The following is a 23,612-nucleotide window of genomic DNA, read 5'->3' as shown; positions in this document are numbered from 1 at the left end:
CTTCATAAGGTCAACTGAATCCAAACATTTTAATAAGATTTGCATTTGTTGAAAATATTACTACATTTTACGCAATTTCATAATGTTCAAAGTTTTTATGAATGTAAAAATTATTAAACCATCTTAATGGTAAAACATGATGACAGATTATAATTACTAAACCGTTTAATTGAGCATAATCTAATTAGTGTCAGACTTCGATTCGAGATGTAACCTCTTAAAATAAAACCAACGAAAAAAGGGATGATGCCTGTCTTAGAATTCCGTCGTCTCTAAAAATAGCACAGTACTTGGCCATAAATTCGATCAAAGAATATCTTTTGAAATCACAAAAATACCTTTCATGTTTACATTTTGAATTTTTCTAAATAAAGAAAAAAGCTTTCATCGAGCAAACTGGAAACCTCCATCTTTTCAAGTAAAATATCCGGTAGCATAAGTCTCTGTAATGGCATTTCAAAGTATTTTTCTACGATGTTTCAAGTCATTAGATGCAGACGTGAGCAGAATGAATAAATGGGGAGCACCATTTTGCTTTTGCGTTTTGAGTTATGGTCGTCCTTCTACTTCTATAGTCCTGATACGCTGCCACCTCTCAAAATAAAAATTTAGAAAAGTTACGAGTCATTTGAAGTTCCGAGCATTATTGCATATCTATTGAATACAGGTTCATAGTTATTCGCATAGAATAAGCACTTTCCATAAGTTTAATGCACGCATTTCCCTTTATCTCCGGGGAAATAACTTAGTAAAATGTCCTTTCCTGTGCCTTTCATCATCATTTGTATTTGTATACGCTGTTAGTTTAAAAGAATTATATCGATTTTCTACCTCTTCATGTTCCGCTTGATGTAAAATACTTAGCTCTTTTCCAAAAAAAAAAAAATAATAATAATAATAATAAAAAAATAAATAAATAAATAAAATAAAATGAAATAAAATAAATAAGATAGAAATGGTGCTTCGACTTTTAAAGATTTGCCTTTTTATTCAAGTTTTTTTTATGGGTGACAAATCTTTCATATTTGAAAAAAGAAAAAAAAGTTCAATACTCTTTTTAAAAAAATGTGGCTTTTATCTAAATATTAGAAGCCAAAAGAGAACATGTTTCAGAAAACGACTAAGTTAATAGGCAAAAGCAAGACAGAGAGAGAGACAGACAGAAAGAACGAAACGATACAAATGGAAACAGATATTTTAATGTGACCCTAATCTTTCTGGTTGAAATGAAAATTTCTAATATAGCTCGTCCGGAATATAAATCTAATTCTGTATTTTAATAGTTGTAAAATAAATATGTAATTAATATCTTTGAAAGATATGTTTTTTCAGAAGAAAAAGGAAATGGTTTCCCCTAGTGATGAAAGAATAGGCTCTTTGAATATCTTGTTGGAAGAGATATTGAATAAAAAACTTCAGCAAAATTGTGTTAAAGAACGTCTTTTAAAAATCATAGAAATTTAAAAATTTATTCTGTTTAAAATTCTCTGCATCGCGTTTGAAACAGGATTTTCTTCTTTGTGGTAAAAATGTAGCTCTGAGACGAAAATATTCCGGGGTCTGTCTCGGAAAAAAATCAAACCCCTTAAAATATTAACTACATTTTTAAAATTTGTGGATTAAAAATCCTTTGACGAAGTGTTTAACATCGGCAAAACTATCGCATTTCGAGTCCCTGCCGCTGTCTCGGAACCCACAAACGCACGCGCATACGCACACGCACTTACACACACACACACACGATACTTATAATGTAGACGTACACATTAGGGTGGTTGAAAAAAAAAAAAAAAAAATAGATTTTTTTATTTCGGATTCGCGTTGCCTCTCAAAAGTTGTAGTTTAATCTCCTTATTTAAGGAAAAAATAGTTCTAAATTAACACCTTTAGTTCGCGCGGTTGGAAAATTGAAAAAAGATGCCGAAAATTGAATTTTTCAAAAAAAAAAAAAAAAAAAAAAAATTGAAATTAGTTTTTTTATATTTTTGTGAGGCAACAACCATAAATTGTCAGTATATAGCGTAATTTGAACCTAAAGATATATTTTATAACTTTAATACAAGATTTTTCGTTTGCGCATATGCTGTAAATTGGGCTAAAATCTCCTGAAATTTGAAACTCAATCTAAGGCGTATGCGCGAACTAAATATCTTATGTAAAAGCTATAAAATATTTTTTAGATTCAAACTATGCTGTATACTGATGGCTGTTGCATAATGAAAAAATACGAAAAAACAAATTTTATTATTTTTAGAAAATTTTGATTTTTAACATATGTTTTCAAACTTTCAGCCTTATGTGCGAACTGAAGATATGAGCTTAAATCCCCCCCTTCCTATTCAGGATGCCAAACTACAAGTTTAGAGACTTAACACGACTCCGAAATAAATAAATCAATTTTTTCGACCAAGCGCAATACACATGGGTGCCATTTTTAGTATGGAAATTACATAAATTTCTCGATTTTCATACGATAACCAATTTGTATAACTGCATTTCTGTAAGTTATTTTTTTTCAATGTTAAAAACTATCTTGGATTGCTTCCAGACTTGCTGAAAAGATAACAAAACCCTTATGAATATTTTATCTGCAGCATGACGTTTTCACCAAATGAATTACGTAAGTTTAGTACCTGTTTTGTAACTAGACCAAATGTTTTCTTTGTAACATGGCAGATAAAACTTTACAGATGTCTCTCAGACTTTTACCCAACAGAGCGAGGGCACTGGAAAATAGCCAACATTTTCAACGTGTTTTCTTGCAGATAGCAACAGAGAAACGGTAACTGAAGGATGTGGTTTGTAGATGTGGCCACCTCCACAGGCAAGTGGATATATTTCTTCTATGCATGGTAAATATGAAGTCAAATGAATAGAACCTATCACATCAATTGCAGAATTGAAAAATATACTTAACGCTGTCTTTACAAACGCTGTCTAAATTTAGGATTTTAACTTTTTTTGCTGGATATTTTTTCTCAGCATGTGGTACGGAACAAATATTTTGATTAAAACCTATCATGTGTTTAATGATATTGATTATTGTAAACATTGCAATTATTCGGAAAAACAGTTGGCTTAGTATACAATTTTGAGAGTAACAAAAAGAAATCTGAATTGATAAAAATGACTGTTTAATGAACGGGCACATCACACAAAAAATTTTCTTGACGGTTCAAAATAATAAATCTGTAATTTAACTTTAGGAGATACGTTTTTTCTTGTGCGAACTTAAAACATAAAGTCAATTAGTAAGATTCTGTATTGAACGTCAAAAAAGATGCACGGTAAAGGATTACTAAAGGTTTAAGTAAATGCGTGATTGTACATAGAAAAAGTGATCTGTAACCTTTTTTTTTTTTAATAACATATTCCTCTTTTCATTCCTTTGATGGCTAATATTCTGATTTTTTCCAGCTTTCATTAAAATCTGAAAATTTATTTTGTTTCAGATTATCAACCGAAAGCTTAGAAATAGTTATTGCATCACACACTTTTGGTGGGGCAAACTTCGGCCTTTTGCTACATGACAAAAATAAATTTTCCGAATTAAAACATAGAATGTTAATTTCGGTAGGCTTCACGGATTTTTCTGTTTTGAGAGTAAAATGTAAAAAAAATCAAAAAAATATTCAAGGAAATCGTGGAGAGTCGCCAAAAAAAAAAAAAAAAAAAAAAAAGCACATCAATTTTCAAAACATGTTTTTTTTTTTTTTTTTAAAGCTGTATGCTTCCCATCGCACTTTGTTGAAGGGAGTAAAAAGCGACACGTAAAAACGATCTATCTGCTACCTTTTATAACTGGAGCAAAGCCTCCTTGGCGCAATCGTTTACCGTGGTCGACTGTTAACTCTAAGTTTGGTGGCTAAAATACACTCGGGAGAGAGATAGGTTATTCATAAAAAAACGTAGTCGCTGGACACGCGGACAGAAGCTGTTCTTTTATTGAACAACATAAACTTATAATGTTGAAGATAAATTGAAACATCAAATATATTTCAGTTTCAATTAAAGCAGTTACATATATCAATTCAGCATATAATTTATAAAGTTGAAGTTAAGTAGAAAATTTATTAAGTTGTTAAACATATTTGTTAAGTTGTTAAGTTCGCCTTTTACATAAGATAGTAAAGATATTCTAACTGATCTATCTACTGATTTTTAATGCTTTGGCGTGTTTTTAATAAATTCTGCATCAGGTTCCTCTTGGAGCGTTGATGGGGGGGGGGGAGCACCAACCCAATAAATGAACGCTCCCAAAAAGTGGATAAACAATATTTTCTAGTGAGGAGAGGTTTTTTTTCTTTATGTACGGGAGGATGCTGCTACTGCTTATACGTTAATGGAAGATAAAGAAAATCTTTTATTTATTTATTGGCGATCTTTGTGTTCATTGAAGTGTTTCATTCACTAGTCGATGTATCTCATTAAAGGTGTAAATACAGCAGTATTGGCAAGTTTCTGCCAAAGCGGTTAAAACCACTGGTAGAAACCGTCTAAAACCGGCATGGCAAAAACCAGTTTCTGCCACATTTGCGGCAAAAACTGGCAAAAACTCACAAAATGACAAAAATTTAATTATTGACACACAGTAGAAAATACATGGAAGAAATAATTAATTGTTAAATAAAGCACAGCCAATTGTTACATTGCAACAAATGTTATTGTTTGGACCCTGCAGTTGCCTTTTAGAATAGGTGGTTTCAAAACAGTTTTCTCTATTTAATGTGCACAAATGATAAACTTAAGAATATTCTTGCAGCAGAAGAGCTAGCAGGCAATGCATCAAGGAACAAACAATAATCGTGAAACTTTCATCTGAATATGTATCTGTATATTTTTTCAAACTGGTCCACCATCTAGTAACTGGGAAAGTGGGAAAAATTTGACTGGAAAAATAAGTTTCGAGAAATGGGGCCAATTTGTTTTACAAAGCTGTGACATTAGGTACACACAAAAATCTAAGTTAATATTTGCAAGTAAAATTCTGACACTTTCTTCTTGAAGCACATGATAATTTCAATCACAAGCAATTTAGGTGAAGCATATAAAGCCAGCAAATTACAATCAAAAATGCCTGTTTAGTTCTGTATGTCACTCCTCTTGCTTAAGAACCCATATGATTTTTGTCCTTGGATTAATGCAGATATTACAAGATCTGCAGTTGAAAAGTTCCCTTTCTAAATAAATCAAGGGAATCAGCATAGGATTTTATTTTTAACAATGATGAAATGAAGTTCGATATCTCAGTTTATTTAAACGAATATCATTCAGCAATTAATTTAAAAGTTAAGTAAAGTTAAAGTTCTTAAAAGACACTTTTAAGTTATTGCCAGTTTCAGCCGGTTTTTACCGGTTATAACCAGTTTCTGCCGGCAGAAAGCCAACCCTGAAATACAGAAAAAAGTATCCCCCCCCCCAAAAAAAAAAACAAGCTGCTATATTGTAAAAGGTTAAATTTCTCAAAAATACCTTTATTAAATTTTAATTTTTTATTTATTAGATTATATTTAAAGATGAGAGGATGGTGTTATGGAATACTTTGACAATACAGAATACGGAAGTTTTGGCTTTGTTTGGAGCCGATATTCCGTGGGAATATCAGGAACTACTCAAAAGGGATTTTGCATAAACTCCTGTTCTTTTGTGATTAGTTCTAATATTAACGCTAGAGCAAAATTAATCCCTAACTCATTTGCACATAACGTTTTAAGACACTTTCATTTCACTTTCGCTTAATTTAAAAGTTAAGTAAAGTTAAAGTTCTTAAAAGACACTTTTAAGTTATTTCCAGTTTCAGCCGGTTTTTACCGGTTATAACCAGTTTCTGCCGGCAGAAAGCCAACCCTGAAATACCCCCAGAAAAAAGTATCCCCCCCCCCCAAAAAAAAAAAACAAGCTGCTATATTGTAAAAGGTTAAATTTCTCAAAAATACCTTTATTAAATTTTAATTTTTTATTTATTAGATTATATTTAAAGATGAGAGGATGGTGTTATGGAATACTTTGACAATACAGAATACGGAAGTTTTGGCTTTGTTTGGAGCCGATATTCCGTGGGAATATCAGGAACTACTCAAAAGGGATTTTGCATAAACTCCTGTTCTTTTGTGATTAGTTCTAATATTAACACTAGAGCAAAATTAATCCCTAACTCATTTGCACATAACGTTTTAAGACACTTTCATTTCACTTTCGCAAGAAAATATATGACCTACCATTGCACCCATTAGTTAAAAACTATCAAGAGAATGGAAATTCTGTCAAGAATAATTTCTGCTCCATAATTAGTCCAGAACATCACTTCAAAGGCGGCTTAGTTTCTGAATGTCTTAAACATAATTTTAATCATTTTTGCAACATATTTCTTGAAATTAAGTAAAGTATAAATAGTGAAGGAGGTTTAGAGACTTTGTTTGAAATGTACCTTTTACCGTTTTTGTGTCTGAAAGCGTGAGAGGAGAGGAAGAAAAGAGGGATTTGTATATAACAGCTGAAAGAACTAAAACATGGGAAAAAATGACGCAAATGTCTTGCAAATTGCAATTACATAATTCGCATTTGTTTAAAAATTGAGAATTAATTTATTAAAAAATATTTTTACTGAAATCATTTCTAATTTCACGGAGTAGAGGCAAAGTAAAATCGAAAGTGAAAAATTAGCTCGTGATGTTTTGTTAAAAATAAGTGAATAAAGTATTTAATAGTACATGCATGTAAACATTTTATGCTCTCCTTTTGAAAGCTATCAAGAAGCACATTGTATTCTTTAAAGATCTTTTTCCGCTCCTTTAAACCAGCATATGTATGGTTCTATGTCACTCCATATCCTCAAAATCACAGAAGTTAGGAGTCTAAAGAGATACCAAAAGATTTGGAACTTTCAAAGAAATTATTTTTTCCCGGTTTGAGATGTTTAATTAAAAGGGACTTTCTCACGCTTAGACTTCGTGGAACAATGTTTTTTTTTTCTCGTACGGAGACATTAACTGACGAACGTTAAATAATTGACAAAATATATTTTCCTATCTTTGATTTTCTATGGGAGACAAAATAATAAACAACAACGTTTAATTACACAAAATCGCATATCAGTGCATACACGTGTTTCGGGGTTTCCAAGGAACACCTTTTTCAATACAAAATAAGTAAGCTTTGACTGTTGTTGAATGTCTTTTCATCCATAAGATCACTTATTTTGCATTGAGAAAGATGTTCCTTGGGATCTCTCAATACGAATAGGCAGTAATCTGCATATCTGTGCAGTTAAACGCAGTTTTTTTTTTAATTTCAATTGTCTTTCTTACTATTTCCGTATTTTGAAAACATTATTTATTTTAATCATTGATGTAGTAGTGCCCAAATGCAATAGTTTTTTTACCCGAGGGTAGGCACCTCGTGTACAGATAAATCGCTCTGTTCAGAACACGTGTAAAAGTTAAGTATGTTTAAGATAAATTAAGATAACCCTAGATAACGCCAGAAAATATGGAAAAAGAAAGAAGCAAACCTATGGCTTGTTATCACCACTTATTTTATAAATGCGAAGTTTGCACCTGTTTTCCAGAAAACAATGTCGGAATAAATGTCTAAGACGCTCTACTGGTTGGAAGATTCCGAAATCTGGATTTCAAATCCTAACGTTGAGCATTACAGTGTGCTATGCAGGTCAGCTTTGCATGTGGGCCGTGAGTTGGGCAGCATTGCTTTAAATCATACCAAACTTAATAATTTCTTCTACTAAAGATATTAAAATGAATTTATTTAGAATAAGTTTTTCATTTTGTTCAGGCTTTTTTAAGAATAACCATATGTATTTTTTTATGTTACAATATTTTAATGGTATATTTTATTTAACGTTATAGTTTGTACACTAGGGTGGTTCAAAAATACCCGTAAAAAAAGTTTCTCCTAGATAACAGGACACTCCTCGAAATTTTTAGACTTATGGATAGAAATATGGGGGTGGGGGTTAAAAAATACATTGAACTGAAAAAGCAACGCTACATATTATAATATAGTAATATAGCACGAGCAATATATATATATATATATATATATATATATATATATATATATATATATATATATATATATATATATATATATATATATATATATATATATATATATATATATATATATATATATATATATATAGCAATAAAATAATTATTTACAAAAAACAAAATAGCTGGGAAAACTAAATGTTTCTAAATTTGTGACATTTTCTATGCTAGGGCTAATGTTAAAACTAGGGGTCATTGAGCACCCTCTTAAAATTTGAGTAAGAAGCTCAAACTTTTACAGCATTAGTGAGTCTTAAAAAAAAAAATAGGGGGTGTCCAGGAATCTAAGTGAAAAAAAGGTTTTTGAGCCAACCTATTGTATACACATTTTTAAAACGAAGCTACTGTCTTCAATTAGCTCCAAAAACTTAATTTGTCGGAAATAAATTCAATTTTTTTCGCTTACCAGATCTTTCAATCGCATTTCTGCTAACACAAATCATGCCAACAGACATCATGTGTAAATGTTTCTTTGTAGGTCTGTTGCGACTTTACAGAATAGACCAAAAAACCTATCGCTACAAAGTTTGGAAGCAATACTTATGATTTTAACTGAATAAATTGGAATCGCCACTTAGCAGAGATTTTTTTTTTTTGAAAACCAATTCTCTCTGCCCCCCCCTCCCTATTCTCTTCTTTCTTTGCCTGAACCCAAAAAAGTTTCGAGCTAGTCATACAAAATTGTCGAGCTTAGAATTTTTGTAAAATAATAGGTCTTATGATTTAGATAGTAACAAATCTGTTAAACTATTTGTAGAACACCAAATGCAAATTCATACTCATTATGGCGTAAAATTGTGCATATTTGGTTGAGTTGTAAATTAGGAGAGGTAGTTCTAAATCCGTAAGAAATTTTTTTAACTAGAAACCAGAGACGCCCCGGGCTTTAATTTTTGGGCGGGCGGAAATTTTCAATTTGCTGATTGGAACTCCAAGTTTTGCCGGAAAAAGATAATTTTGCCGAATGGAATTCCAAATTTTGCCGAATGGGACACCAAATTTTGACGAATCGTCAGACGAAATTTCCGAATAAGGAGTTTTCTAGGAGATCACAGTGCCCTCCAGTGACCTCCGATCGGGGTAACCCTGCTTGCAACTATGACCATTTAGCAGACACAATATTTCATTTTTTTCTGTTGGAGTCAGAATTGAAACTTAGCATACTGACACATAATTCATTCACATAGATTCATGCATGCATATGAATAGAATGTACGTAAACAGTAGCTTAATAATAGACATAAATAAATAATAATCACATATTTGCTTTTTTTTTAATTTTCTTCGCTCTTAGTTTAATAAAATCGCAAGAAAGCAACTGCCTATTTTTACTTGTTTGTTTTTTTTTTAACTCACCAATGAATCAACTTTCATATACTGTGCAAATAAAGTTATATTTCAAAAAATATTCAACTCAAAAGGTTGTGTTGCGTGTTAATCTTAAAAACCCCAACCAGATAAAGCTATATTTAATTGGGAAATTAGGTTTTCAATAATTTGAAATTTTGCGTATTAGTGACTAGTTTATTTAGTGACGTAAATAATAAATTGACGTTAAAACTTAGGACGTTCTTACATAAAACCTTGAACGCACCATATTTAATTGATACTAGAATAGTATCTTTTAATACATTTAAGTATTGCACTTAAGTAATAAGAATTTATTGACTTTATGTTAAAAATGAAAGTCGTAGCATTTAGCATAATATTGTTTTAATACTTTTAACAACGTAAATTCTAAATGCAGAAAGTAAGTAGTTTTAAATTTAACTCTTTTGTTTTTACCCCCATGCCGTCCATTCGAAATAGCTCCGGTAGTTGAGAATCCGCTTTTAAAAACTTGGAGCAGTTCCAGTTCACAAAGTTCCAACTAGCTCCAGGAGAAAAAAATACCGAGTCAAATAAATGAAAATTTAATCACGTCTTGCAAAACTTTCCCCCAACTTTTAGTGAGCAACCGTTTCACAACTTAAGGTCAGAAAACTTTAGGTTGTGTTGTTTTGTGACCGCGCTTCTAATTTTGGAGAACAGTTTTTTTTTTGTTCTAGAAAATGTTCTACGAATAGCGAAAATCAAAATACATTTCAAAACATTCATTTTTGTTCACATTTTATTGTTTATTGCACTCGTTCGGCACTTCTAACAAAATACTCATTAGATAGGGTTAAAAAATATGGTTAAAATTAAAAAGGATATGAGTACGTACGTTTAAGAGGATAAACACATCATGACTGTGATAATATCTCAATGTGAAAATCTCAAAAACATTAAACAATAAATTAGAGCAATGGGGTTGTTTCCAAAATTTTTAAAGTATTTTTCTTAAAGAGCTTGCTCAAAAGCATTGGATTTAACGTTTTTTAAATTTATTTGACAAACTTTAGTATTTTTAAACAATTATTTTAATTGGTGCGCAGATTGAAATTATTTTAATACGTTTCTGCTCATGACATCATAAGAGATGATATGCCATTCACTGATGGCATTATAGCACAGTTCCATCATAATCTGTTAACGCGGTTGACAGCAAAGCATCAACATTTAGCGCGAAAATGGGGTAGCGCTCCAAAGTTACATCACTTGTGGCGTCATAAAGACCACGCCCTATTTCCAAACTCGGACATTTCAAAAAATTAAATAAAAAATATCTGTTGGGAAAATAAAAGTTTGTTCTGGCTCCATGTTATTTTTTCAGTTTATTCTATCAATTTCAGTGACTAAAAGTAGTACTTTTCACTTAAGGAAACATTTCCATTCGATGAGATAGGTCTAATATAGCCACTCAACACAGCGGAGGAAAACTAGTATGATGTCGCCTACACAAAACAGTTCGCAACCATTCTTATTAACACTTTCATTTAACATATTAAGCAGCAAAACGTAAAGGGACATTTGAGCGTATGACGCCAAAAACTAAACAATCTGTTCCTATTGGAGTCTATCCGTGTACAGCCATCTTTCCAGCCATCAAGATTACTTGTTGCTTTTACTTTCCCGTGGCTTGGCGGTAACTTTAATAGTTTTGTGATCGATAGATAGCGAGTTATGTGCTCGAATACTTTATGTTGCGACTGGACCATAGGGAAATGCTTGCGTCACAGCTGTATGATTTGATGCGTTCCATGTATAAAACTTGAATTCATGTACATGGTATTAATTTAAACGTTATATGCGGAAGTTACGAATAATTAAATCATCGTTAAGACATTTTCATACAAAGACATCTAAATAAATTCATTTAGAAACACACACACGCACGCACACACACACACACACACACACACACACTCATCACATATATATATATATATATATATATATATATATATATATATATATATATATATATATATATATATATATATAATATATATATATATATATTCATAGCTTCATTTAGCCTGCTTTTAAAGAAATAGTTTTTCTTTTTTTAATATTAAAGTTTTTTTAACATTTATTCTGTTATATTAGTCCCAGTTTTTACTATTTTTAAAATGTTTACATCATGTATTATAGTGTTTCTTTCAACATAACACTATTAAGAGTAGACTTTTTTTATCGATATGTAGTGAAAAATCTCAAACATTGTTACATTTATGTAAAGATTTATTTTTTAGCGTTACGGAAGTAATGAAACATAGGGCACAAATATTCGAAAGGAAAAAAATTTCAAAACCTCTCGATACCCTAAACTGCAACACCTTAAATCTGTCACAGACTATTTCTTTTAATCACTATAAAAGAGGATACCAAAAGAGATAGGAAAAAAATATCAAAATACATTTGCCATAAACCATATTAAATTCTTCATACTGGTAAAAAATGCACGTGAAAATTCCAATTATTTTGTCCAATACACTTGCTTTTTAACTACGGACTAAAAAACAATGTTCATTTAAAAATGTCATAATAAAAAAATCTGACTGAAAGCGCAAAGCTATAAGTTTTGTAAAAGACAATTTTTAAAATGGTTTAAAGCAGCAACCCCATACATGAGTTTTGGATTTTCAGGAGCGCATTACGGGTAGAAAGGTGTTTGATTACTTCCTGATATTGGCAATTATTATTACTGAAACACTTTTCATTAAAAAAAAGAGCAACACAAGTGCATTAAGTAGCACTCTTCTTTGTTTCGAAAAAAATAAAATAAATTTTAAAAACAATCTTAATTTGTCCTTTTCCATGTTATGACGTTAGCATACTGCTCTTTGCAGTATTTCACCAAAAAGACTATTTGAATTTTTTTTCAATAAAATTTTAAAATTTCTTAACTAAACGGTGTCTTTTGTCTTCAAGCCATTTTTTAATGTTAATAATTCTGAAATTGGAGAAACATGAAACCTTATGTTTTGAGACAAAGAGTTTGACTTCGTTTTCATAGCAGCTACGCTTTTATTTTCATTGAAGGGAGATTAATTAAGTGCGAATAATGGTTTAAAGAGATGCACTTGAGCAGTTGGAACCTTAGCGAAAGAATAAGAGAGAGAGAGAGAAAGCTATTGTTAAAAAAAGTGTTTGTCTTTGAAAAAGTGTCTTGTTCACATCTTAAGCTTCTTGTTAAAAAAAAAATGTAATTCTAAGTTTTGCAAATCTCATATGCAGTGTTTTAATTTCTTAAACATTTTGAGTTCAATTGTTATTACAACTACTTTGTTTAAATACACCGTACTATGCATGCTACAATCCATCATTACGATCAATCATTCTCTCCCAATGCCAGTTGGAAAGTCGTTGAAATTATCAAAAGCTTCTAATTCTAAGATGCGGTATTTTCTGCTATCAAACTTTTCTTCTAATCGAATATTGTAAGCATCATATTTGATCTACTTTTATGTTTACAAGATCAACATATAATTCAAATTTTACTATGTATGACAAATTGAACCTGTTGAAGCTCAAAACTACAAATTGAAAAATAAATAAATAAAAATTTACCAATTTAAAACAAATTAAAAAAAAAACAACTAATTTTTCACAACGTACAGAGAAAGACAGATGTGTGCAGGGCCTGATTACCGCACGGGCCTACTGGAGGGCATAGGAAGAGGGGCCCAAGGCCTAGGGCCCCCTCTTCCTATGGAGCCCCAAATTACTTAAAGAATTATGCATATCATTACAACTATACAAACAAACGCCACCTTTTTAAAATAATAGCCTTCAGGGGGCCTCAAAATTATTGTGGGTCTTGGGTCTCACTTTTAGTTAGTCGGGCTCTGGATGTGTGAGTTTGGAAAAGGATTGTTCTTTGATACCAACTACGCTCAATTTATAATTAATACAAATTAATCCAGTTTCTTCATCCATTTTGAAGCTCAAGGATTTTTCATTAAACACTCCTATGTTTTCTCATATATATATATACACACACATTTATTTCATATATAATTCTGAAAAGAACTTCTTTTACCAAACCAAAAGAAAGCAGTTTTTTTTGTTAGTCCGAAGAAATAGAAGATGTTATGTAACACTGAACTGCATCACGTTGCAATAGCGCCTGCACATTTCTATGACACTTTCCTTTGTAGGATCAAAATGTCTTGCAACCTCCCACCTATGGTATACACAAACCCAGAGAAAGAGGAGACGATCGAACTTGATTTCGGCAACCAGACTTCTTTTCAGCCCTCCGTGCGGAGAAAAGTAAGAAATAAGAAGAATGAACCGAGCACGGAGCCTCGCTTCAGATGGGACGCTTTACCGGATCTTGTGTTGGAGGATATTTTCTCCAGGCTCTCTATAAGGGAACGTTACTATGCATCTCAAGTAAGTTGTTTGAGGGAGTCTCAATGTTGGGGCTGAGCAAGATTGCGATACAAAAAATATGCCTTAGGGTACATATATATGTAGATTAGTATTTTTTTAATTTAATTTTCACTTCAAAAGTCCTGTTTTTCTGGTACGTGTTTAAAATTATTTTTTGGATTAAAGAGTTGTAAAAAAAAAAATCAGTAAATAAAAAAAAAAAAAACTGCCGATTCAGTACATCAACAAATCTTTTTTGAAGTAAAACATATAAATATATACAATGTATAAAAAGCTTTTTACCAACGGATCAAACTCAAACGATCTCGTCTGCTTCGCGGTAATAATTAATGATGAGAGAATTTCACAGAAATTAAATTCATCTTGTTCAGTTTTCACTTCCGAAGTGAAAGCCATTTTAACAGCTTTGCAAACAACAGCCCAATCAAATTACAAAAAGTGGGTGATATACACTGACTCAAAGAGTTCAGTTGATGTAATTGCTCACTGCAACAACAATAGGGTTGTGATTTGCAAAGGAATTTTTTGAATAATTAAATGATTGACTAACTAAAAGCAATAGGCTTTTGGTTATTCAATCATATTTATTGTATAGTAGTCTAAAAGAAATAATGAAAGAGGAAAATTTTTATTTAATCTTTTAACCTATTTCACAGCCTTATACCAAAACGTTGGTAAGATTACTCAGTTTTCAGCTGTTCTACGGTTCGGTCATTCGGATCAAAGTCATATCAAATGAGTTAATGTACTATAAATATAAATGCATGCGTAAGACACAACTGGCACAGGTTCTCTTCGTACAAGACACGTGGTTGGCCAGTGTTATATTATGATTATGCCCGTGATAATCAGTTTTGGCTTGTATACAAGACCGCACAAACAGTTGTAAGTGAACGGGTTGATAAGCTAAAAAATATGTATTTCAAGATACAAAATCAAAATTTAATTATTCTACACAAACAATTTAAGTATATAATTATTCCCTTCACAATTTTTGTGGTAAATACCACAGTAAAATGGTATATATATATAAATACAAGAAGATTAACTTTTTTAATATTTTAAGTGAAATGCTGCCTTTTTAAAATCGATTCCTTTTTTTTTATTAGCAGCAGTGGTCAAAGCAGAAAACATCCGTTGTATTATCTGCTTACAACGTTATTAAACTGATGTTTTCTAAATTAAATGCTGTGTTTTCAAGTCTGAAACAAAACAAATATGAAATAAAAACTAGGTTTCTCAGAAATTAAGTTGAAAATTTTAAGTTTTTTTTGTATTAGCACTTCAATAAAACTCCTTTTGTATGGATAAATGTTTCAAGTGTAACCAGTTTCATTATATATGAACGCTAGAGAACTATAAATCATTTTGAAGAAAAAAAAGGATAAGTTGTGCGATTTTATGCGTACCCTAGGTCCTCTAACTTACGTTTAGGAAAATAATCCCAACATAAAAAAAATCAAACATTTGAGACCAAAACTCAAGGAGATAATGGAGTAAAAATTTTTGTCACCATGCAGAAGATGATATTGGCACTTGTCGTAATTTTAGACGAAAAAAGGTTGTCGAAGTAAAAAAGCAAAATATTCATAATTTTCATTGCCCGTGAAAAATAAATTAAAATTTTATGCTATGATATGTAAAAACACACTAAAAAAGCTCGTACAATTTGGAAAAACACATTCGATGCACTCATATAATTTTAAAACCATGTTAGCCATTTTTTTCCCCAAAAGGTGTTTTTGACTGCGAGTGTTAAAGTGATGTAAGTCACAAAACGCTGTTGTTCATATCTCGGCGAATATTTGCTGCACTTATGTCAAGCTTTTTGTGTTGAAATGGATGTTAATTCTGGATTCTTTCCCTAAATTTATTTTTCTAATACTTCGTTTCAAAACATTTCCTCAAGACTTTCCTAAACAAAATTCACACGAATGGTATTTAAGGGGCCCTTCTATATTCATAATTAAAAATAAGTCAGATATATAATTCTTTGAAACCTTCGTATGCTTACTTACTTTGGAATAAATGATTTATTTTAAATAATCAATAGTATTGTCCACTTTTTACCTTTTATTTTAGTTTCCTAAAAAACCCTAAGTTTTTAGAAAATTATTGTTTTTAAAAATTCTAAATTTTTTTTGATGTCTTCCTTCTTCTTCTTTTTTTTTTTCTAAATGGTCACAAAAATCACCTCTAAAAATGTGTGCCTTGATTTAAGCATACAATCAAGTCCGCTTATCGGAATATCAGAAAAAGAATGTACCGCTCAATAAAATATGTTTTTAATGCACCAAACAGTTGTAATTTGTTATTTTGATCTCAGGTAATGGATTATTCTGCTTATTGGAATAATTTTACGAGGCAAATTGGCTATTCTATTAGGTGGGCTTGGTTGTATATTTGTTAGTAAATATTCTCTGATCAATTTTAAATTTTAAAAATCATAAAAGATCTTTGACAATTTTTTTAGAGATAACATGCTTGAAACATTTTATTACATTATGAAATACTTATCAAATGAAAAGTTCAGTTAAATATATTATACTGACTGCAAAAGCTATTCTTTTTTCTTATCGAAAAATATTCTTAGCTATTCCACTAAAAAAAAAAAAAAACAGTCACGGAGAAAAAGCATTCTATATTTTTGTTTTTGCATTTGGACTTGCTTTTGCATTGGAGCATGTGTAACCCTAAAGTCACCCTCATTTTGTTAAACTATTGAGTCTATCTATGAAACATTATTGCTAGTTTGAACTATTTTGCAGTTTTAAAATATTATAACAATTATTTATAATTGTTATAATATTTTAAAACTGCAAAATAGTTCATCAGCAGCTATTATCAGCAACTTTAAAAGCAGTTATCAGCGGTTTAAAAAAATTATAAGTAATTTTTGTAACAAAATGATAAAATGATATCTTGGTCATTTTTTATGTAGGGAAACGCACTCCTCTTAAAACATAACTTTTTTTTATTCTGATGTACTCGTATATTTTTCAGGTATGCAGGAATTGGAACAGAATATTTTATTCAAAAAGAGTGTGGGAAACCTTTATTCTACATGATCGAACACTAACGCGAAGGAAATTCAACTATTACATGGGGGATCAATATGTGCTGGACCACTATAGGATGCAACTCTGCCTACACAAAGTATCGAGAGGCTTCAGGAAGATTATCATCAAACCGATGGAAAACTTTTTTAACCTGTACGAGTTCATGATGATTCTATCCTACTACTGCGAAAAATTCGAGCAGCTGCACTTAATCAGAACGCTTGATTTCACTTTCGGCTGTGAGTTTGCAGCTGAGAAGTCTCAGAACAGTGGCGTTGACGATAAGGTGTTTGGGACTGGAGGGAAACTTCTTGAAGCTTTGAAAAGGTTGATGAATGATTTGCCAGGACTTAAGCACATTTATCTTCAGGATTTGCTGTTAGAAAAGGTATGCATCATTTTTTTTTAATATTATGTGCGGCACTAAGGAGCAAAGGGATATGAGTGGACATTTTCAAGTTTTGAGTAAAACGCGTTGGGGCTCGGTTGGCTTTCATTGCATATTTTTTTCCTATATCATGCTGTATAGCAGCACCTATCAGAGCTATTAGTGCTATATCTTGCCCAAAGACAGTGAAGCGACTCTCCTATCATTTGTAATGGTTATCTCTAAATATTTTTTCTTGGTTTAACATTCCTTTGCTTCCAACTGCCTCATATGTTGAAATTTAGTTACGTAAAGCCTAATAATAATATAAAGTGAAGTTATAATGATATACCATTGAAAAATGTGCTATTAAGCAAAGTTTGGAATGTTAATTATATTTTGATCTATCTTAATTTCGCTGTATTATTTAGTTTTGGAAAGTAAAATGCGTTTTTTTTAGTGGTTGTGCATCTTTTTGTCATGCGTTCAAATACTTGAAAGTAAAAGTTCCCAGCCTGATGGTCACATCCGGCTTGAGGAAAGCTTGCAATCTAAAAACGAAACATTATTTTATTTAATAATAAGCTTTCCTTTAAGCATATTGAAAGGAAACTAAGCCACATAAATCTCAAAAACTAGCACCGAGAGCTTAGTTAAAAAAAAAAAAAAAAAAAGGTGTGGGGGGAATGGAGGATAGCGCTTATTAGACCATCTGAACTTAAATATCGGTCTATTATTGCCCTTGCCTCCATGTATTTGCACCGTGGATCACGAGTATAAAAAGCTGGAGATCCCAAGCTTTAAAGCCATATAAAGTAAAAAAGCAACCGTGTTTAGTTTATTTATGATTATTAATTAATAAAATACCATCTTCCATTAGTAGAATCATTCGACTGCTAATGACCACATTTGAGGATTACCATTCTAAATCTATTGGATTAGTCTTTACTCAGGATATGTCTTTATATCGTAAGAGCCGAGCTGCCATTATCGAAACATTGAAATAGATGGTTTTTTCCTTCTTTTTTTTTCAACTCAAAGTCATTTTATTGAGTTTTCCTAACGCAATATCGTAGTCTACCATATTGCTTTTGACATCAGTCTGCAGTGTAAACTCTGAGTTTACTCAGAGTTGGAGATATATATTGATTTATAGATCGAAAGAATTAATGTTCTCTACATTGAAAGACATATAGATAATTTTTAGATTGCACCCAGTTGCATGATTTCTATGATCTGCCTATATATCTACTTCATGCTTTTAACTATCATCCAGCACATTTTTTTTTAATTTAAAAAATGTCATACTTACAGGAAGAAGCCATAAGCTTGTTGGACGATGTTGCTTACAATTGTTGCGAAACACTAAAATCACTCAGGATCATCAATTGCTGCAAGGATAAATATGCCATGCTTCATCCAGCCGTCTTCATAAACTTGCAAACTCTTACACTTTCCACCCAACATTTAAGTGAAGATCTCCTTTTATTACTTGGTGATATTCGTCTAGAAAACTTATACTTAGTGCAAACGCGCTTGACTCCTGCCGTTTCACCCATTCCTACCAAAGTATGGAGAGAATGTCACAAAAGTTCACCATTTCTCAGAGTTCATCATTTGCTGGAAGGTCCACAGAAATCTCCGGTAAGTTTGTGTTGTATTTTGAACTCAGAAGTATCTAAGCCTACTAATGTGTAACACTTCAAAACAGAGTAGTAAAATTATGAATATGTAGTTCACTTATAAGAAATACTTATTGCAGTTGCTGTGTTTAGAATACCCGGTATGATTCTGTTGTATTATATTTAAATCAATGGTGTTTAGTTATAAAAAGATCAAAATATTAGCGCATTTTCAATTGCATAGCATTATAATATTCGCAGATTTTATGTATTCGAAAAGATTTTGTGTATTCGTAAAGAATGGTAATGCAGGTTCTGTAGGGTTATTTTCAGCAAAAAAGAAAATAAAAGTTTAAAAACTGAGAAATATGTAAATTGCTTTTAACATTTCTTAGTCGTGAAACTTAAAAAAAAAAAAAAAATATATATATTTTGCAATACAGCTATTGATTTCAAATGCGCAAACAAGATGCCACGTTATTACTCAAGGCATGAAATATAATAAGTAAGTGAAAAAACCAAATACCACGTCATTTACAAGCATGATTTAAAATCAGTAAGGGCATAAAACGAATCGTGTAGAAAAAAGTGTTTCAATAGTATCCCCGCCGTTGAACTGCTCCACAATGCAAACAGGTTGTTAGTTTAAAGAAAATAGTAAGATGACGTTTTTTTCAAAAAAAAAAAAAAACATTAGAAATAAAATCACATCAGAAAGACAAAGGAAAAAAAGGAAAAACTACATAATATGGGGGAAAATATTCAAATTCTTTCCATTTAAGTCTTAATGGACAGAACGTATTTGCAAATAATACTTTGAATGATTAGTATATATATCATTAGTAAAAAAACAATCCTTTAATAGAAATAATGATTTAAAATGTAGGCAGAATGAAGATCATGAATACGGTTTACTTGAAAACGTATTTAAACGTTAGTGAGGAAAAGTTTTTATGATGTACTTAAAGCCTTATAATATATTACTTTAAATAAACTAAAACTTACATTGTACCTTATGCAACATTTTAAATACAGCAACTTTAACGTAAAATGTGTTGCGTAAAATGAGTTTCGGAAAATGTTAACATATTAGTAATTTGTTGATGAAACTACTTAAAAAGGATCAAATATAAATAGTTTAGAACATCACAAACCTTTAAATGCCATTTAACAAAAGCTGATGGCTCGATTAGCATATATATTATTTCACGGCAATAACAGTAAGAAAAAATCCCAATGAAATAATTACTACCTGGGAAACACAGGACTTTTAACAACAAGCATTAAACAAAGCAGAGGATAAAAGAAAATGGGTTTTCCCAAGCAATATCTAGCAAGATAAAACTCATAATCGCTTAAGGATATTAGAAACAAATATCCATTCCCTGTTCCATTTACAGATAATATAGCCTTCCGGAAATACTTTGGATCAAAATGGATTAACCATTTTCCGGCGTTAAATTAAATAAACAGCATATTGCTGAAATTCTTAACGAATTTATCCCTTTCATTGACCCAATTTCCCTTTCTCTCTCTGTGGCAATGAGCCATAAACTCCACGATTGTCCGCTCCTCCTCCCTCTCTCTGCCTCCCCTTTCTCGTAAAATCTCCACTTTTCTATTTTTAGCCATTAACACAAGCAGCCCTTGAAGTGATGACACTGTTTTGTATTGACTGCAGAAAATTTTCGATTTTGTAAATGTGCCAGACGTTACGTTTGAGTATCAAAAAATAAGTTTAATATCTGAGGAATTGAGAATTTTTAAGGAAGTTCCTCCGAATGAGAGTTTTCTTAAGACTTAAAGCCAAATAATTGCCTAGCGTTCGGCGAGACGCAATGGTATAAAAATGAGCTACGTTAAGCTGAAATATTTAGATTTGCACTTAAAGGATGAATGACTACTAATTAGTTGAATTTTTAGAGTAACAAAGTTCCTAGTGCGTATATGGAAGTCGTGAAGATTGTTGTTAACGACGCGTGCATTTCCTATTTTTTAAACTTTTCACAAAGAATTTAGAGTAAATTGCACATTTAAAAAAAAAAAAAAATCCGTGTCGATTTTGGCACTCGTGAAATGTATCATATATATATATATATATATATATATATATATATATATATATATATATATTAGGGTGGAACGAAAAAAACAAAGTTTTTATTTTCGAATTGTAATAGTGCAGAAAAGTTGCGATTGGTGAAGACTTACAAAACAAAGCAAAAATTTTTAAAATCGGATAATATCTTCCGATCCCGCAACGAGCCTAAAAATTTGAAAAAATGGAAAATTTCATGTGTTTTTAGCGATTTTTTAAAAACTTTGCTCCAACGTCTCTTTTTAATACTCTAAGACAGAAAAGTTACGATTGCTGAAGCCTTCAGAAATTTAAAATACATCTTGAAATCAAATAATGCCTTCTTATCCAGGAACAAGCATGAAAAGTAAAAAAAAGGGAGAATTTCATCTTTTCTTAGTGATTAAAAATAAAATTGTTCTTCTTGTTTTTTTCCCCGGTGTTACAGGGAAAAGCCTTTTAAAAAACCCTATATTACACATAAACATTAATTTATTTCCTGACTTTAAAGGTATCTTCTAAACATGCAAAATGAAACATTTTCAAATAATAAAAAGTTATAAAATATTTACCAAATTTACAATCCAGTATACAAGTCTTATGGTTTTAAGTGTTACTTGTTAAAGCTAATTTATAATCAGATTTTTTGGAAAATTCGGGCATAATTGATCTAGATTTCAATGTTGCTCTAATGTAGCCATCTCTTGATTTAAATCCACACACTTTGAGTAAAGTCTCCGTCACTAGCTTCACACATCTTTCGACAGCTTGAGTATGGCAGGGGAATAGTTTTATATCCCAGTCGGGTATAGTGCCTGTTGCAATAAGATTTTCAATGTCTTTGCTAGGAACTTTTCGAAGAAAAGGTGGAGAGGATAGCTTTGTCGTGTCCCAATTAATAATCTCTGTGTAATCTTCTGCTTCGAAATTTAGAGATGGAATGACAAAGTTTCTAATGCTGTTGCCTTTAGAAACAGACTCCCTATCTTTTAAGACGTTTTTAAACGCTAGTTCTTTTATGTGCCTCCTTTCATCAAACACCATTGCCATTAAAAAGTTTTCGGGGTGCGCAAAGAAAGAGTTTCTTTCAATGACAGGGTAAAAACAACTTGTTTTAGATTGTCAGGTAAGTATCGACAGGTTTGAATTGTTCTGTAAACATGAATGGCACCGTCTGTAAAATTTTTGCGGTTCTTTATTTCAAACCAGACCGGCATGTAACATCTCAAAATAAAAGTCACTATGTCTTTTAACTCACCTAATGGGATCAATACACTTACATACAGTCTAAGGACTCTATTTGCACAGGTGAGCCATCTAGAATGTGAGAGTGGACCGGGGTCACGATTTGACAAATCATTTGGGCAATTGCCACCCTTTATTGCCTGAGATATATCTAAAAAATATCTTTGATCCTTGCTCAAGCACTTTCTGTTAACATCTGGAATTGTACAGTCAATTGCTTGAAAATCTATTACTGGCAGTTATTTGCAACCTCTGAGTTGTTCTCCTATTGGTCCAAAAAAACGAATTTGGGCCAGTTGTTCCACCATACAAATACCGAAAAAGATGGCGAAAAGGCAACTCAACGAAATGTAATAAACAAATAGCCCATTGCAATGGTCGTCCAATATAAATTTCAAATTGACGAATCGCGCCACTTTTCCACCCAGTATTGATGTTAGTACCATCGCAACCTACGATGGCTAAAGCATCCAGTGAAATTCTTTGTTCATTTAGATATGAAACAATGCTATTCACCATGTCTTTGGCTGATCCAGAGTTTGGAGACACGTGGCCAATATAAACGGAATCAGGTTTTTTGATAATAGAATAATGCTCTTCTTTCACTGTTCGCCGAAATTGCTTTGATTCAATCTTTATATATATATATATATATATATATATATATATATATATATATATATATATATATATATATATATATATATATATAAGTATCATCTTTTCTTCCGTCAAAATAAATACCCCGAACGGAGTCTTGTTTAATAACACTTTACATATTGTTTCTGATGCTATGGCAGCAGTTGCACGATCAGATACGCCATAACGATCGCTTCTAGGTGCCGTAGTTTTCAGCTTAATCCTCATCTACCACCGGGTTTTCTTCTCTGGGTCGGTTGGCTTGTAATCATTACAAGTTTCTTCCTTGACTGAACAACTTGGTTGCTCTTCATTTGAAAGATCAGATTCATCTTTCATGACTGAAACGCACTCAGTAACTTTTCGTTTTAAGGCATAGGCTTTTCTTTGAAATCTTTTTTTCAACCTTTTTGTTTCCTTTTGATCCAAAGTTCCTATTTTTCCTATGCCATGTTTCCTCTGAAGATAGAGAAATCTTTGTTCAGAGATCGGTATCTTCTTCACACGTACATTTCATGTAAATTGGACATTCACAAATGTCTGGGGTCTTTTTATAAGTGCAAAAACATTCATTACGTGCTTACACGCAGAGACGTCAAAGAGTTTCCTTGCTTCACTTTTAAATTTATCAATCCTTTCTTTAAACTTTGGTTTATCCTTGTCTCGGTTGTAAGATCTCATGAAATTGAGATACTTTTTGTAGAAGATATCAATGAGCTGAGCAATTCATTTCAGGGAAACTGTAGGAATCGAGGCCTTATCAAAGATACA

At 31.6% G+C, this 23,612-nt stretch overlaps 2 protein-coding genes across 3 annotated transcripts in view; both read left to right on the top strand.

Moving 5' to 3' along the window:
- Nucleotides 1–2,697: 2,697 nt before the first annotated feature.
- LOC129231004 (uncharacterized) lies at nucleotides 2,698–19,925 on the top strand. Of its 2 annotated transcripts, none has more exons than XM_054865259.1 (4): nucleotides 2,698–2,824; nucleotides 13,595–13,832; nucleotides 16,836–17,279; nucleotides 18,573–19,925. In XM_054865259.1, exons 2-4 carry the CDS (start codon nucleotides 13,602–13,604, stop codon nucleotides 18,954–18,956), a joined length of 1,059 nt encoding a protein of 352 aa, XP_054721234.1. In that variant the 5' UTR covers nucleotides 2,698–2,824; nucleotides 13,595–13,601; the 3' UTR covers nucleotides 18,957–19,925. The 2 variants fall into 2 exon arrangements, with proteins under 2 accessions (XP_054721234.1, XP_054721226.1); XM_054865251.1 differs by having other exon boundaries at nucleotides 2,753–2,852.
- A 2,274-nt stretch (nucleotides 19,926–22,199) lies between these two features.
- LOC129230145 (uncharacterized) overlaps nucleotides 22,200–23,612 on the top strand; it is a 22,100-nt gene continuing 20,687 nt past the window's right edge. The window contains exon 1 of the mRNA XM_054864576.1: nucleotides 22,200–22,265. Coding sequence (XP_054720551.1) covers nucleotides 22,200–22,265 — 66 coding nt within the window. The remainder of the gene's footprint in view (nucleotides 22,266–23,612) is intronic.

This window comes from Uloborus diversus, chromosome 1, assembly GCF_026930045.1.
Source record: "Uloborus diversus isolate 005 chromosome 1, Udiv.v.3.1, whole genome shotgun sequence".
NCBI lineage: Eukaryota > Metazoa > Arthropoda > Arachnida > Araneae > Uloboridae > Uloborus > Uloborus diversus.
Note: the sequence above shows the minus strand (reverse complement) of the source record. Positions and strands in the feature narration are given on the sequence as shown.

Coding starts and splice junctions, on each gene's coding strand:
- LOC129231004 (XM_054865251.1), top strand. CDS start 2,794: ATGTGGTTTGTAGATGTGGCCACCTCCACAGGCAAGTGGATATATTTC. Junction 2,853..13,594: donor ATATATTTCTTCTATGCATG/GTAAATATGAAG, acceptor TTTCCTTTGTAG/GATCAAAATGTCTTGCAACC. Junction 13,833..16,835: donor AACGTTACTATGCATCTCAA/GTAAGTTGTTTG, acceptor TATATTTTTCAG/GTATGCAGGAATTGGAACAG.